Consider the following 16,411-nt stretch of genomic DNA (forward strand, 5'->3'; position numbering starts at 1 on the left):
TTTCCATTACTTCATTTCTGTGAAAACAAGTCAAGAATCCCAATCTTTTTCATCAGGGCAGAATTAGAACTAACTTTGCTGAACTTGGAATCTGAAATTTGCCTATAAAATCTCTGTTTTTAATGGAGACAAACTATTGGAATTCCTTTTTGTGCTGAGGCTGTCCTAGCTACCACTGAGATAATTCCATTTTTCTCTAACAAAAGATGGCCTATCTTTTGATTAAGAATTTGGCCTGGCTATCAATTGGTAGCTGCTTCATTAAGGTCGATGGGTCTGGGGCCAGAAGTGACTGTCCAGTTTCCAGAACCATCTCAGGGAAAGGGCTCAGTGACTACTGTAGCCCAGAGATGCTGAGTGCAAGGTTTGACCTTTTAGACAAAGTCCACTTTGGAGGTAGTCTTAATGTCCAGATTTCTGTGGGAAAAGTGAATCTGCCTTTTTTTTTTTTTCTTTTTTCAAAAGATGGACATCCAAAGTAGATATAAGCTTCTTTCCTAGAGTTTATTATTTTACAACCATTTACGCTTAAAGATGATGGATTTGACCAAGGGGAGAAGCCATATTCACTGCCAGATTCTCTAACAAAAGGCTGTGGTAATTTTTCTTTCAAACTTTTGCTCAGTTGATGATAGTTGGCTTACTCTCAAGACCTTGCATTGTGGTACTATTTTATGCCTTTCAGAGCATGTAGTCTTACTTTTAATCACATTGCTTCAATTTGCAATGGTGAATCTCTTCTCCACACTTGCTTGGGAAGTTTTGTACAAAACTGCCATGCAGGTTAGTCACCTCTATAGGTTTTATAATCTCCATTTCTCTTGGCCCAGTTGTTCTTATCCCTGGCAGCACATTAGAATCGTCTGGGACCTTTTTTTTTTAATTTTTATTTTTTATTGTGATTTGGGTGAAAGTTTATAGAGCAAATTAATTTTCCATACAACATTTCACATACACTTTGTCTCATGACATTGACTGCAATCTCCCACAGTGCAGCAGCTCTCTTCCCACTTCCTCCCCATAGTTACCTCTTACCGTATGTCCTTCCCTCCTGTGGACTCCTGCCCCCTGAGCTGTCTCCTTGTCCATAAACATCCCTTCTATTCTCCCATGATTGATCTCTTCAGGGAGTGTGTCTACCTAATATAAATGTTCAGCTCATATGCCTGTGTGTTTTTGGCTGGAAACCACAGGAATGGGTTCAATTCCTGACCTGAAGGGGAGCCAGGGACCATAGTCTTAGGGATTCCACCCAGCTCTATCAGACCAGCAAACCTGGTCCCTTTCTTTGTTTTTTTTTTTTTTTTTTAATGATTTTAGTTTTGTTCTGCGTTGTTCTCCCTCTCTCTTCAGGATCTCCTACATAGATCCTTACCTGGGGACTTTTTAACAAAATATTTGTGTCCAGTCACAATGAGAATCAGATACTTTGTGGGTGGGGCTCAGGCATCAGTACTTTTCAAGAGACCTACAGATGCTTCTAATGTACAGCCAGGGTTGAGAACCACTGTGATAGCTTTATAAGGAACCCCAAAACCCAAACCATGCCCTCAAGTTGATTCTGATTCATAGCGACCTGTAGGACAGAGTAGAACTGTCCCGTAGAGTTTCTAAGGCTGTAAATCTTTACAGAAGCAGATTGCCTCATTTTTCTTCCATGGAGCATCTGGTGGGTTTGAACCTCTGACCTTTTGATTAGCAGCCATATGCTTTAACCACTGTGCCACAGAACTCCTTCTGAAAAGGAAAGTAGTTGAAAACTTAAGAGGAAGCAGCTATCAGAGATGCCAGTTTTTGCTCGGTCTTGGAATGAATGGGAGATAAACCCTATTCACCAGTCACCAGTTTCTTGGTTACTTTGTGATAAGATTTTGGAAGGCATTAGGAGGAAAGACTAGCTGCCGTTGAATCCCTTTTGATTGTTTTGGGGATCCCTGGTGATTATGGGTATAGCCCTGAGGATATGTCTTACCTATTTTGCTTGCCTCTCTTTTGTTTATAGCCCAGTGCCTGTGAGCAAGTGTCATGGTTCCCAGAATGTACCACCGAAATTCCTGACACTCAAGAAATGAGCGATTGGATGGTTGTGGAAAAGGTAGGGTTCAGGAAAATGCACTTTGAAGCTTGGCTCTTATTTCTTCTTTTGTTTGGTATGTAGGTATACATGCAGATTAAGAAATACATTCTGGCAGGAATACAGTTGGGTCAAGAGGGTGTGTCAAGGGTTTTACAAATATGCCCCTGGGAGATGTGACAGATTTTTTTCTTTTCTCCTGGTTATTTAACTTGCAAGGCAGCACAAAATGCATGATGTCTATCTTCCTCATGGATGGTTTTGGAAGTAGTTGATTATGCATCTGTGTATATTCTGGTCACTGCTGGGCACTGTCCAGGTAGATGAAAAGACAATCTCTCTGTCCTCAGAAAGTAAGGAGGGAGTTGTTACAGAGATAATTTGTTTAATCTCCTTCTGGAAAATTGTAAGAACAAAGTAGATAACATCCAAATAAGTATGGTCTAGAGGATAGTTCTTAAAATGTATGGGGTTCCTCAGGATCCCTAGGATCCTTTCAGGGGCTTTGCAAGGTCAAAGCTATTTTCATAATGTTATTAAAAAATTATTCACCTTTTTTTTACTCTCATATTCACAAGTATACAGTGGAGTTTTCCAGAGGCTGTGATGTGTCATATTACAACCCATTGAATGCAGAAGCAGATAGGAGAATCTAGCATGCTCCATTAAGCTAGACATTAAAGAGATTTGCAAATAACGGAAAACAATGCCACTCTTCTGATTTAAAAAAAATAAAAAAGTTATTGATGTTAACATATTGTTCTTTTAAACTGGATTGATGTTTTAAAATTTTCTCCATTTTGATTTCTAAGAATAAATACAGATAGCCATAACCCACATAAACAAAACTCTTTGGGATCCTCAGTGATTTTTAAGAATGTAAAACCTGAGACCACAAAGTTTGAGCACTGTTCGCTTAGCAGAAGCCTCACTCAGACATGGGGTTGGACTTTTTTTCTGTGGTGCAGCAAGGGTAGTGCCAGGTATTGTGCGTTCGTACTCATCACAGAGCGTGGTACTTCTCGGGTAGAAGGACATGCTGTGTCATCTGGGGCAGTCCCCATCTTTTTGTCTCAACGCTCCAAGGGCAGACAGCTTGAATGTGTCCTTCCTATTTGCTTTTCCCAGCCTCAGCATTTGTGAGTCTTGTATCCATATGGTGCTCTAGTCAGAGCTCCCAGGGGGCTGTTTCATCTCTCAGCCATCTGGAGTATAGCCAGGGGGATTTAGAATTTTTCTCTTGCCCACCCCTCAGGGATTGATGTTCCTTGGCAGGGACTCAGGCCCCTTTTTGCTCTACTCACTTGGAACCCTCACTTCTTCCATTCATCCCCCCAAATGCAGTCACATGTGATCATTATTGTTCCCCTTCTCCCTGTAGAGAAAGATGATTATTGAAGATGAAACGGAGTTTTGTGGCGAAGAGCTCCTTCACAGTGTGTTGCAATGTAAGGTAAGGCCTATGCTGGAGCTGGACATGAAAACTTTGTGTGAGGTGTTTTGCTTGGCTTTTTTGGTTCTCTTTTGGCCTGGGTTGTGGGGAGGGCTGAAGTTCAGTTAATATTTTTCCTGGAGCTAGGATATGTAGCTTGGTACCACTGAACCTTCTTCATTTCTCTAAGGTATCCTTTCTCCTGGTCACTGCCCTGCCTTATAGTGTTGTGCTGTCCATGTGGTTAGTAGCCCTGAAAGGACTCACATAAGCTCAGTGGGCTGGTTAGTGTAATCCTGAGGAGTGCCATGGAAGGAGCAAAGTTTGAAATCATGCTGTAGCATCTGATAGACCTAAATTCAGATCCTAGTTCCACAGCTTTTCACTCTGTGACCTTGGGCAGGGTGCTTTAGGTTCTCTGGTTTTGTTTTCTCAGCTGTAAAATGGGGAGAAAATATCCACCTCCCAGGGTTGTTGTGAGAGTTAAATGAAATAGTAGTGGATGTGAAGTTCCTAGCACACTGGTAGCTGTTAGCATCCCCTTGACACTTCTTGGCCTGATTATGGGTCAGGAAGCTATAGCCTTGGATAGGATGAGTGGAGGGAAACTCTGAGGAAGAGATGAGTGGGTGGAGAAAGGACCTCAGTCCTGCCTGACAGGTTATTTTTTTGGGGGTAGAAACTCAATATTTTAAGGTGACTGGCACTCAGATGAAATGAGGGTTTATTTTTTTCGAGAGGAAGGGGAGATAGGAGTTTGAGGGGAGAAGGCATCCCTACTGTGTGCCAGGGACTATGGTAGGTGTTGTCAGAAAACCCTGGTCTTGTTTGTTTCCTGTCGCTGCATGAGGCCCAGTTGGATGAGCCTTGGTATCAGAACTCTGCCCCCTTGGAGTGGCTGCTGCTGGTGCAGAGTGGAGAGACAGGTTAATTATGAGAATTAGCAATGCCAAGAGATGGCTCTGCATAACAGCAGGTGCCACATTTACCATGTGCAAGGCACTGCTTACATTTTTTGCCATTTTATAGGTGATGGAGTTGAGAATCAGAGTCACTGAGTACCTTGTCTTGGGACACATAGCTAAGGAGCTAGGCATCAGGCTCCTCAGGCTCTTAAGACCCTCGTCCCATCCTGGAGGGGTTGGGATGGCATTCACTCGGGGTGTGATTCTCTCTGAGCAGAGTGTGTTTGATGTCCTGGATGGGGAGGAGATGCGACGAGCCCGGACCCGGGCCAATCCCTATGAGATGATCCGAGGAGTCTTCTTCCTAAACAGGTTTGCTGATGTTTTCCTCCATTTCATTTGTGCCTCAGTTCTCCATATGTCTGGCACTGAGAGTCACACTTTTCTGTTTTGCTCTGTTGCAGGGCAGCAATGAAGATGGCTAACATGGATTTTGTGTTTGATCGCATGTTTACAAATCCGCGGGACTCATGTGGGGTGAGAACAAGATTCTGCTTCTGAATTCATGGTGCTAAGTGGGCTTAGGCTTCAATGACTGAGAAATTGCTATTTGTTCAATGTTAGGAGAGTATTTCTGTTCTGTGATAGAGGTGTATTTTGCTTTGAACTCTTACTGTGTCCCACAGTATCTCCTGTGTTCCCAGGAGTGCCCCAGCAAGCAGTTGTCTCCAGGGCTCCATGCCCAGAGTCCTAGCCCCCACCTCTGCAAATCCTGCTGCTTACAACAGTGAAGAAGGGCCACACCTAGGCAGAATGAGCAGCTGTGGTATCTGTAGGGTCCGGACCCTCCTCCTGCCTTCATTTAACTTAATTTCTTCAGCCTCTATTTTGTGTCAGGCACAGTGCTAGTAAGCATCAGGCATATAACTTTGAGTGAGATAGATGTGATCCCTATCCCCATGGCCATTATGTTCTGGACATTCTGGTGGACTGGAGACCTGGGAAGGGTGCAAAGTTGGGATGTTTGTAAAGCCTCTCTGAGCTCTTTGTGAGAGCTTTGGCCTGCCTTTCTGCTGTGGATGAGGTAGAATATGTGAGTGAGTTTGCAGTCCTTGGCCATCAACTTCTTTTCCAAATCGAAACTTATGGCACCTTCTGATTTAGGTGGTGTTTCTGGTGTGAGAGGCAAATGTAGTTTGAGTGTTGAATGAAATGTGAGTGTTTTAGGGTCCTTTCAATGGTCTATTTAAAATCAGTACTTGCCTGAAAATGTGGACTGTGTTGTTTGTAGGGGGAGAGGAAAGTAGGAGGGACCAGCACTTATGACCCATATGTCAGCACTTAAGTGTGTGCTCTCTTGGGGCCTCAGCTACCTCATCTCTGAAATAAGCCCCACTAACCTGCCAGAGCAAGGTGCCCTGGGGGCTCATGGGTGAAAGCACTTGGCTACAAATAAAAAGGTTAGTAGTTCGAACCCACCAGCCATTCTGCAAGAGAAAGATGTGTCAGTTTGCTTCCATAAAGATTTACAGCCTTGGAAACCCTATGGGGCAGTTCTACTCTTTCCTGTAGGGTCACTATGAGTTGGAATTGACTCGAGGGCATAAACAACAACCTGTCAGAGGGCCAGGGTGGGGCCAAAAGGCTTTTGAGATCAGTTCCAGCTCTAAGAGCAGTGATTTCAGACAGGGCCACTTTCCCTTTCTGCTTTTCTGAACAAGCTTTGTGTGGGATAATTATCAGGCCTTGGCCTTTCTCATGAAGTGTAGAGCAAAATGATTTTCTACTCTGTACCATCTCATTTCTCTGAACACAGCCTCTCCGTAATGACAGAGAAAGAAAAAACAGAACTTCATTCTAGAATTCCCTTCAGGGTTTCAAAGCATTTTTACACAGTCCTAGAAAGTTAGTTCTCTTTGACAGTGAAGGGGCCAGGAGCTAGCTGTTCCCAAACCTGTTTCTGCTTCACTCACTCTCTTTCCATTTGGCCCCCTGATTGTCTACCAGGTAAAGAAACTTATTTTTCAAATTCTCTAATGTCTCAGCTCTCACCCACCTAACTACTACCTCTATGCTGGCAAAACTGGCATGCTGGCCCCTTCAACCTTTCATCATTTCTCCCTCCCAGATTCCCCTCCCCATTTTTAGTACTAGCAGGCAGCACAAAAGAGCTCTTGGAATTAGCATCTTAAGAAAATTAGATTGATAGGCAAAACCAAAACCAACGCATTGGCTGTCAAGTCCATTCTGACTCATAGCAACTCTGTTGGACAGAGTACAACTAACCAATAGGGTTTCTAAGGATGTAATCTTTACAGAAGCTGACTGCACATCTTTCTCCTGTGGAGTAGTTCATGAGTTCGAACTGCCAACCTTTCAGTTAGCAACCTTTCAATTATGCTTAACCACTGCATCACCAGGTCTCCATTAGCTTGATACAATGTTGATTTAATTTTCTGAGCTCCAAATGAGTTCCTTTAAACCCTTGTCTGGCAGAGGAGCTCTATCAAGCTGATGGGAAGTCACAGTGTCATTTTGGGCTGTTGAATGTAAACGCCTCCAGCAGCTGCTATCTGGTTATTATCTTTTGCTGTCATGAAAATGAAGTAGGCACCAGGGTTGTACCATTCAAGTTGAGGGTGGAGATGTTAGTTACATAGGAAGAAGCAGCCACATTTGTAATGCTCCAGGCAGCTTCTTGACCTGAATTGATTGTTAGTGGCCATGGAGAATTGCCCTTTCAGAAATGTTTCCCTGCACTCCTCTATAAAAAGTGATTTCTCTTGAGCCCCTAGTGTTTTCTTCTTTTTATCTCTGTTTTCCTCTGAGGATGAGAGTGACAGCCAAGCCCAGCAGGTTTGGTGTGTGTTTCACTCAAGCAGAAACACACTCCAGAATAGTCCCCAGTGGAGGTAGGAGTGGCTGAAAGGCCAAGCACACACCCAGGTTTGCTGAGGTCTTAGTGGCTCTTGGGTCAGGCAGATTATAAAATAGGAGCATGGTAAACTTGAAGCTTAGAGCAATATGGAGAAACTAGGAGGTGAGAGCGGGACTCTGAGGTTTTAAAATGGGTTTCTGGGGCTGCAGGTTGTGGTAAAGGGAGAAAGAGTAGGAAAACAAACTGTAAACAAGAATTGGAAGAGACAAAAGGGAAGGAAAGAAGGAAGGAAGGAAGGGACTTTCAGTTCTCTGGGTATATAGATGCGTGTTATAAACCATAATGCTCCATGAGGAATTTATATGCTTGGGGATATTGTTGAGGTAAGAAAACATTGTACAACATAACCGGAGACAGAAGCTGAATGTACATTTAAATTTCAGTCATATCTCAGGAAACTAGATAGCATTTACATAGTTCCCACTGAATATGGAAAAGACAGGAGAAGTTAAGAGTTTTGACTTCAAGGAGATTGATCTAGTTGAATAAAATATTTTACATTTGTTTAGTACTTCACAGTATATAAAGGAGCTCTGGTGGTGTAGTGCTTAAGACATGTGGCTGCTAACCATCAGGTCAGTGGTTCGAAACCACTAGCCGCTCCACAGAAGAAAGATGAGGCAGTCTGCTCCCATAAAAATTTATACCTATGGAAACCCAGTGGGGGTCTCTGTGAGTTGCAATTGACTTGATGGCAGTGAGTTTGGGTTTGGTTACAGTTTATAAAGCCCTTTGACATACTATATATAATCTTTTAAGCCTTGAGAAATAGCTACATTAGTCCCAATTTACGGTTAAGGAACCTCAAGCTTAAAAACTTAAATTCTTTGCTTGCTCTTGACTATACAGCCGGTGAGTGGCAGACCTGAGAACCCCAGCTGTTCTGTCTATGAAAGACTTCTTGACTGTGGCCTGTGAGGGTCACACTTGTTGAAATCACAGAATGGGATCAAATCTATGTACTCTTTATGGAAGTGAGATGCTTTCATCAATTTATTTCCCTTCCTTTGTTCTTCAGTCCCCCAGTCTTCCTTTGGTGCACTGGCTCATACCAGAGAGGCTGGAGCCTGGGGCCGGGGTAGCAGCCAGTGGTGAGGAACATTCATTCTTTCAAGTGTGTTCAGAGCTTAAACTTGTGACCCCTGCCTCATTACCTCTGTGCTGTCTGGAAAGTGCTACATAATGTTCTTGGTAAATCTCATGGGATCTTTTTTTGTGTGCAAGTGAATATAATCCAAAAATGTGAATAATTGACAGCTCAGGAACAAAAAATGCTGGGGTGGATGGGGGAGAGAGGGAAAGAACTGATACATCCCAGCATGCCTTGGGCCCAGGGTAGGCTTGTCATAGGATGATGAAATTTATTTTTAGCTAAAGTTACTTTGTGTGTGTGTATGTGTGTGTGTGTGTGATTTGGGTGAAAGTTTACAGAGCAAATTCATTTTCCATACAGCAGTTCACATACACTTTGTCTCCTGACATTGACTACAATTTACAATAATGCAACAGCTCCCCTCCCACTTCCTCCCAATAGTTACCTCTTCCCTGTGTCCATCCCTCAATGCACTCCTGCCCCCTGAACTGTCTCCCTGTGCATAAACTGCTTTCTTTCTTCCATGATTGTTCTCTACAAGGAGTGTATCTACCTCAGGTAATTGCTCAACTCATATGCCTGTCTTACGTTTGGCTGGAAGCCAAGGTGTGGGTTCAATTCCAGACTTGACGGGCAGCTAGTGGCCATAGTCTCAGTGGTTCCACCAGTTCCATCAGACCAGCAAACCTGGTCCCCCCCTTTCTTTTCCCCAAATGATTTTGAGTTTTGTTGCACATTGTTCTCCCTTTCTATCCAGGATCTTCTACATAGATCCCCCCCAAGTGGTTGACATTGGTAGCTGGGCACTGTCTAGTTCTTCTGGTCTCATAGTCGTATAGGCTGCAGATCGCATAGTGTATCAGTCACTAGGACTGATTGTTTCCATGAATCTTTGGTTTTCTTCATTCTTCTTTGCTCTGGATGAGGAGAGACCCATTGTTAAAGAAGAAACCCATTGTTGCATCTAGATGGCTGCTTGCAAGCTTTAAAGATCCCACTTGCTACTCAGCAAAGTAGAGGGTGGAACAATGTTTTGTGTAGTATGTTATGCCAATTGACCTTAATGTCCCCTGCGACTATTGTCCTGAGTCCACAGATTCAGCAAATGCTCCCTCTGGGTAGCTGGCTATGACCAAGAAGTGACTACATAAAGTTACTTTTTCCAGAGACTTTTTAAGTATTCTGATAAAGCTAGATAGCTACAGATTGCCAGAAGAGCAAACAAATTGTCTTGGATGATGTACAGCTAGAATGCTCCTTAGAAGCAAGGATGGTGAGACTTTGCCTCTTGTACTTTGGTCATGTTGTCATGACAAGTCCTTGGAGAAGGATATCATGCTTGATGTCAAGTAGAGGGTCATTGAAAAAGAAAGATCCTCAATGAGATGGACTGACACAGTGGTTGTAACAGTGTCTAGCAGCAATTGTGAGGATGGTACAGGATTGGGCAGTGTTTCATTCTGCTGTGCGTAAGGTTGCTATGAGTCAGAACTGACTTGACAGCACCTAATAACAACAATGATAAGATAGCTATCATCAGAGAGGCCCCTTGTCACCTGGAATGTGACTGGACTGTAAACATTAGTATCTTTTTTTATAACTATTTTTCCTGAAGTGTTTGGTTCTTTACCCACCAGTTATAAAACTGTGGATAAGCACTCAGCCATACCAATCACTTAACCATTCTAAATTCTTCCTGGTACATGTTCATCAGGGTCACAGGCCAACCATAGTCCTCTGTAGTCACTCTGCTAGAGCTCACCTTATTATTGTCTCCACTGCTGGTGACATGTCCGTTCTACTGAGGAGAGTCAGGGCAAGTAGAATTCACTGTCACAGGCCCAATCGTGGATTAAAGCATTCCTAGAATTTGCTTAAAAAAGAAATGTAAATACAGTATGGACAGTGCTGGGTTCAGCATAAATTTTAGCCTGAGATAAACCTATTCAAGTGACTAACAATATAATCAAATAAAAATTCAAGTGACTGTTGTAATTTCATCATTCCTAATGTGGGTGGGGGCTCTGAGGGTTGCATGAAAGCTGCTGTTGCTGTAGACTGGTGTCTCCTTCCTTCTCTGCCTATTCAGTTCCCAGCTGCCCCAGGCATCCCTGGCTAGCACAGGGGCAAAGGTAGGAGAAAAATGGAGGGGATGCTAAAAAGAAGGGAGACGATATGCAGTGTGGTTTGTTGGACTGGATTCTGGAACAGGAAAAGGACATTAGTGGAAAAACTAGTGAAATCCAATAAAATGTGGAGTTTAGTTAATGTACCCATGTTAGTTTCTTGGGTTTGACAAATGTACCATGATTATGTTTAGTGTTAACTTTAGGGGAAACTGGGTGAAGATGATACAGGAATGCCTCGTGCTATCTTTGCAGCTCTTCTGTAAATCTAAAATTATTCTACAATACAAAGTTTCCTGGGGGGCGGGGCGGGGGGAGTGGGGAAAGAAAGGCAGAGGCTATGGCATGAAAAGGCAGGCCCTTGTGGTCAGAATGGGGTTAGAGCCCTGCAAGACTTAGGCAGACCTGAGACTAGAGGTCAGGTAGAATGGATTCCAATTTTAGCTTTGTTGCAGACTGATTGTGAACAGGGCCACTTTGTCTCTTTGTTTTTCTTTTTACCCTGTCTGGATGTGGGGATCCGGCATCTAATCTACTCAGTAGGACTCTTGGAAGGCAGGGTGTGGTGAGGAAAAGACTGAAAAATAAATGCACAAGGATATGATCACAGAGGATATTGCCTGGGTCTTGAGGCCATGGGGGGAGCTTAGTGTTATACTTATTCCCTCTGCCACCTTCTTCCTGTCCTCTATTGAACCATATTTTTTCCTTCTTTCTCATCCTCCACTTGCCTCTGCAGAAGCCTCTGGTCAAGGATCGGGAAGCTGAGCTCCTGTATTTTGCTGACGTCTGTGCAGGCCCAGGCGGCTTCTCAGAGTATGTGCTGTGGAGGAAGAAGTGGCACGCCAAGGGCTTTGGAATGACTCTGAAGGGCCCTAATGACTTCAAGCTGGAGGACTTCTACTCGGCCTCCAGTGAGCTCTTCGAACCTTACTATGGTAGGGACACTGAGGAAGCCTCCAAGGGTAGGAGGGACTGCCCTCTGTGGGGACTTCAGATGGAAGCAGTTATTATATTATAATACGTTATATTATACCATGTTTTCTTTCCTAAGTGTCTTAGCTTGGGGTTGCCACCTGTCATGAGGTTCTTGGTTTCCTCTAGACTGGCCCTTTTTATCCTAGGCCTGCAGGATACAGGGTTAAACACTACACTTGGCAAACTTTCATCAAAGCCATATTAATTCCTCCTTTCAGGAACACTCTTCTCTTGTGACAGGAGATAATGAAACTGCCTGATCCTTGGTTGAGAACTGTCAGGATTGTTAACAAAGACAAACCCCACGCCCATCTTGAGGCTTATGTGTAGTAGACAGCTCAGCAGCCCCACAGCAGTCCTCTTGCTCTATCTAAATTGTTATGTTCTGGCAGTCAACCCTAAGTCCTTTCTTAACAGTTCTTTAGGAGGAGGAGATAGAACATATTAAAAAATGGATATTGGTTCCTAGATGTAGCTGCTTTAAACACAGCCACGGTCTGGAAGAGGAGGGCCCTATGTTTTGTTTGATGACTCTTGGCTAGTCAGCCCCTTTTGGACAGTAGTTTATAGCAGCAGGGCCCTTTTATGGCCTCTTTTGTTTGTCACTGCAAGGCAGTCCTGTGGGATGGGCCCTGCACTGAGGAGCTCCCTACAGGGGCCTTTCTTCTGGGGCTCAACACCTGCCTGGTCCCCATGTATATTGTCCCAGGCAGCTCAATCCCAGCTCTTGGGATACACAGGGCAGATATGCTCACCCTGAATCTTGTGTCTTCCCAGGTGAGGGTGGGATTGATGGAGATGGAGACATCACCCGCCCAGAAAACATCACTGCTTTTCGAAATTTTGTCCTGGATAACACAGATCGCAAGGGTGTCCACTTTCTGATGGCTGATGGGGTAAGTGACCTTCTCTCCATAGGGTGATACATTATTAGGTGCTATCGAATCAGTTTCAACTCATAGAAACCCTTTGTACCACAAAATGAAACACTGCCCAGTCCTGTGCTATTCTCGCAATCCTTGCCATGCTTGAACCCATTGTCACAGCTGCTGTGTCAATCCATCTTGTTGAGGGTCTTCCCTTTTTTCACTGACCCTCTACTTTACCAAGAATGATACCCTACTCCAGGGACAGGTTCTTTCTGACAATATGACTGAAGTATGTGAGACAAAGTCTGGCCTTTCTCACTTCTAAGGAGCATTCTAGCTATACTTCCTCCAGGACTGATTCATTTGTTCTTCTAGCAGTCCATGGTGCATTCAGTATTCGTTGCCAAACTCACATTTCAAATGCATCAATTCTTCTGTGGTCTCCTTATTTATTATCCCACTCTCACATGCACATGAGGCTTCGGTTAGTCGTACCTTAGTCTTCAAAGTGACATCTTGGCTCTTAAACACTTTAAGATGTCCTTTGCAGCAAATTTATCCAGTGCAGTACATCTTTTGTTATCTTCTGATTATTGCATACATGGATGTGATTGTGGATCCAAGTAAAATAAAATCCGTGATGACTTCAGTCTTCTCTCCATTTATACTGATGTTGCTTATTGGTCCAATTGTAAGGATTTTTGTTTTCTTTATGTTGAGGTGTAATCCATACTTAAAGTTGTAGTCTTTTGATCTTCATCAGTAAGTGCTTCCAGTCGTCTTCGCTTTCAGCAAGCAAGGTTATGTCATCTGCATATTTCAGGTTGTTAATGAGTCTTCCACTAATCCTAATGCCATGTTCTTCTTCATATAGTCCAGTTTCTCAGATTATTTGCTCAGCATACAGATTAAGTAAGTGTGGTGAAAGGATACTACTGTCCCGACACACACCATCCTAATTTTAAACCATGCAGTATCCCCTTGTTCTGTTTGAATGACAGGTTCCTGGTAGACCAGGTACAGGTTCCTTACGAGCACCATTAAGTGTTCTGGAATTCTTCTCAATGTCATCCATAATGTGTTATGGATCCACATAGTTTAGTGCCTTTGTATAGTCAATAAAACACAGGTAAACATCTTTCTGGTATTCTTTGCTTTCAGCCAAGATCCATGTGACATCAGCAATGATATCCCTTGATCTACACCTTCTTCATTATCACAACTCAAGGCTTAAATTTTTTCTTCAGTTCTTTCAGCTTGAGAAATGCTGAGCATGTTCTTGCCTTTTGGTTTTCTAACTTCAGGTCTTTGTATATTTTATTATAATACGTTGTCTTCTTGAACTGGGCTTTGAAATCTTCTGTTTAGATCTTCTATTTCATCATTTCTTCCATTCACCTTAGCTGCTCTCCATTCAAGAGCAAGCTTCAGAGATCTTTCTGACATTCATTTTGGTCTTTTCTTTCTTTCCTGTCTTTTTAATGAGCTTTTGCTTTCTTCCTGTATGATTTTCTTGATCTTACCCTACAACTTGTTTGGTCTTCATTCATCAGTGTTTAGTGCATGCAGTGTAGTAAATTACCTGGTATGGGCTTTACTAGCCATAAGTCTTTGTAAACTCCATGGTGGAATTTGCTGTGAGAAGCTGAGTAGCTCCTGATTGTTAAAATCATCCACCTGGGGTATTTCTGTTGGGAGTAGCACAAAGTAATTTTCTGGGAAGTTGCTCTCTCTCAGGTGTATAGAATTCTGATGTTGGGATTGGTTGGTTTGGCCTCAAAAGGAGCCCTCCTGGAGGCAGAAGGAGTCTCTCTGACTGCTGGCTGAGAAAGACATGCTCCTGGGAGACACGCACTGCTGAGAGAGAGACACCGAGAGACACGCACTGCTGGGAGAGAGACACACACTGCTGGGAGAAAAACACCAAGAGACACACACTGCTGGGAGAGAGACTGTTGGTTGAGAGACGGAGGGCTGAGAGAGACTGAGCATTTTCCCTGAACTTGAATTGTAGCCTGGTGCTTCCCTAATAAACCCCATAATCTGTGAGTTCTGTGTGGCCATGTAGCGAATTATTGAACCCAGCAGAGAGGAGGTGGGTGCTGTGGGAGGAATGGTTGGTGTTAGGGTGATGAAAGGGCTGGAGGGAGGCAGCATGTGTGGTCTCACAGCAATAGGCCTTGGGCTTTTGAGGGTGATTCTGTCTTTCTTTTGTGTGGTTAGAGGAGGTCGGAAGATGCAGCCTCCCTGCCCCTTTGGCAGTGCATCAATATGTTTTTCAGATGGTATCTAAATTTAGGGGGGCCATAATCAAAGTTGTGTTTTGACACTTGTGGACTTGTTTTAATTTTCTTGAATTTGAACTTGCATATAAGCAAGTGATAGACTGTTCCATAGTCAGCTCCTGGCCTTTTTTTTTTTTTTTAAAATACATTTTATTGAAATATAATTTATGTGGGAGTTCTGGTAGCATAGTGGCTAAGACACTTGCCTGCTAACCAGACGGCTGGCGGTTCAAACCCACCAGCCACTCCTCGGAAGGAAGGTTGGGCAATCCTACTTCCGTAGTGATACTGCCTCGGAAACCCAAGGAGAGGTCGCTATGAGTCGGGTTTGACTCGACGGCACATAACAACAACAACAACGTAATTTATGTACAGTGAAATATACAAAACTAAAATGACATGGGTCAATTTTTTTTTTTTTGCAGTGTCCCCTTCCCTCCCCTCCCAGTCCTGGCCTTGTTTTGACTGATAATATTGAGCTTCTCCATTGCCTTTTTCCACAAATGTAGTCAGTTTGATTCCTGTGTGTTCCATCTGGCGAGGTCTACATGTAAAGCCACTATTTATATTGTTGAAGAAATTTGCAGTAAATAAGTTGTTGGTCTTGTAAAATTCTGTCATGTGATCTGTAGCATAATTTCTGTCACCAAAGCTGTGTTTTCCAACTACCAATGCAGCTTCTTTGTTTCCAACTTTGGCATTCCAGTCACCAGTAATTATCAATACATCTTGATTGCATATTTGGTCAGTTTCAGTCTGCAGAAGTTAGTAAAAATCTTCATTTTCTTCATCTTTGGGTTTGGTAGTTGATGTGTATTTTGAGTACCTTCAACCTGAGAGGCTAATCTTCTGGCACTATATCAAACAATGATTTTCTGCTATTCATAAGGTTTTCAGTGGCCAGTTTTTTCAGAAGTAGATCTGGCCATGTCCTTCTTCCCAGTCTTTCTTAGTCTGGGGGCTCAACTGAAACCTGTCTACCATGGGTGACCCTGCTGGCATTTGAAATACTGGTGACATAGCTTCCACAGCAATATGCAAGCCACCACAGTATGACAAACTGACAGGTGAGTTGGAAGGGTGATACTTTAGGGATGTGATATTTTAGAGGTTTGAGAACTGTTTTTGCTTTGTTTTATTTGGTCCTTCAGCTACACCTGAAGGTGGTAGCTCACTATTCAGATAGTAGGGATGCATGATTTATTTTTTTGGTATAGATTTTCAGTGGTAATCTTGTAAAGGTTGTAATGTGTAGATACCTTTGTTTGGAGCAAGCTTGCTTTTTCCAAGACCTTCTGGTTGGCTGTGAGATGTGGTGAGAGAAGACAACCATGACTAAAATGAGCTAGCAAAAGTGAGTGGGAAAAACACCTCCATCATTTGTCACCTGGGTGCTTTTAACAGCCTGCTCCTGGTAGAGGCTGTCTAAGTGTGGCCACTCACTCTCAGTAGGCTGACAGATGAGCACTTCACCAAAGATAGCTGCTCTAGAGAATCTACAAGAGGCCCTGTAATTGGCTAGGCTAACGTGAATATTCAAGGAGCCTTGTTCTAGAGCAGCTGCCTGAGGCACAGAGGGGAGCTCACTGCAGCAGCTTGTTGAAGCAAAAGTTCTCACCTGGGAGGCGGGGCAAGATGGCGGACTAGGCAGAAGGATTGCACAGACCCTCTTCAACAAAGAAAAGGGAAACCAATTAACACAGACACAGAA

General features: G+C 43.4%; 1 protein-coding gene across 1 annotated transcript in view; it reads left to right on the forward strand.

Annotated features, from left to right (window-relative positions):
- CMTR1 (cap methyltransferase 1) overlaps window positions 1-16,411 on the forward strand; it is a 64,717-nt gene that overhangs the window by 11,142 nt on the left and 37,164 nt on the right. Inside the window, exons 4-9 of the mRNA XM_007939413.2 lie at window positions 2,003-2,095; window positions 3,456-3,527; window positions 4,689-4,783; window positions 4,876-4,948; window positions 11,308-11,506; window positions 12,324-12,442. Of these exons, the coding sequence (XP_007937604.1) occupies window positions 2,003-2,095; window positions 3,456-3,527; window positions 4,689-4,783; window positions 4,876-4,948; window positions 11,308-11,506; window positions 12,324-12,442 (651 nt within the window). The remainder of the gene's footprint in view (window positions 1-2,002; window positions 2,096-3,455; window positions 3,528-4,688; window positions 4,784-4,875; window positions 4,949-11,307; window positions 11,507-12,323; window positions 12,443-16,411) is intronic.

This window comes from Orycteropus afer, unplaced genomic scaffold (assembly GCF_000298275.1).
Source record: "Orycteropus afer afer isolate SDZICR_OR568_19922 unplaced genomic scaffold, OryAfe1.0 scaffold00059, whole genome shotgun sequence".
NCBI classification, from domain to species: Eukaryota; Metazoa; Chordata; class Mammalia; order Tubulidentata; family Orycteropodidae; genus Orycteropus; species Orycteropus afer.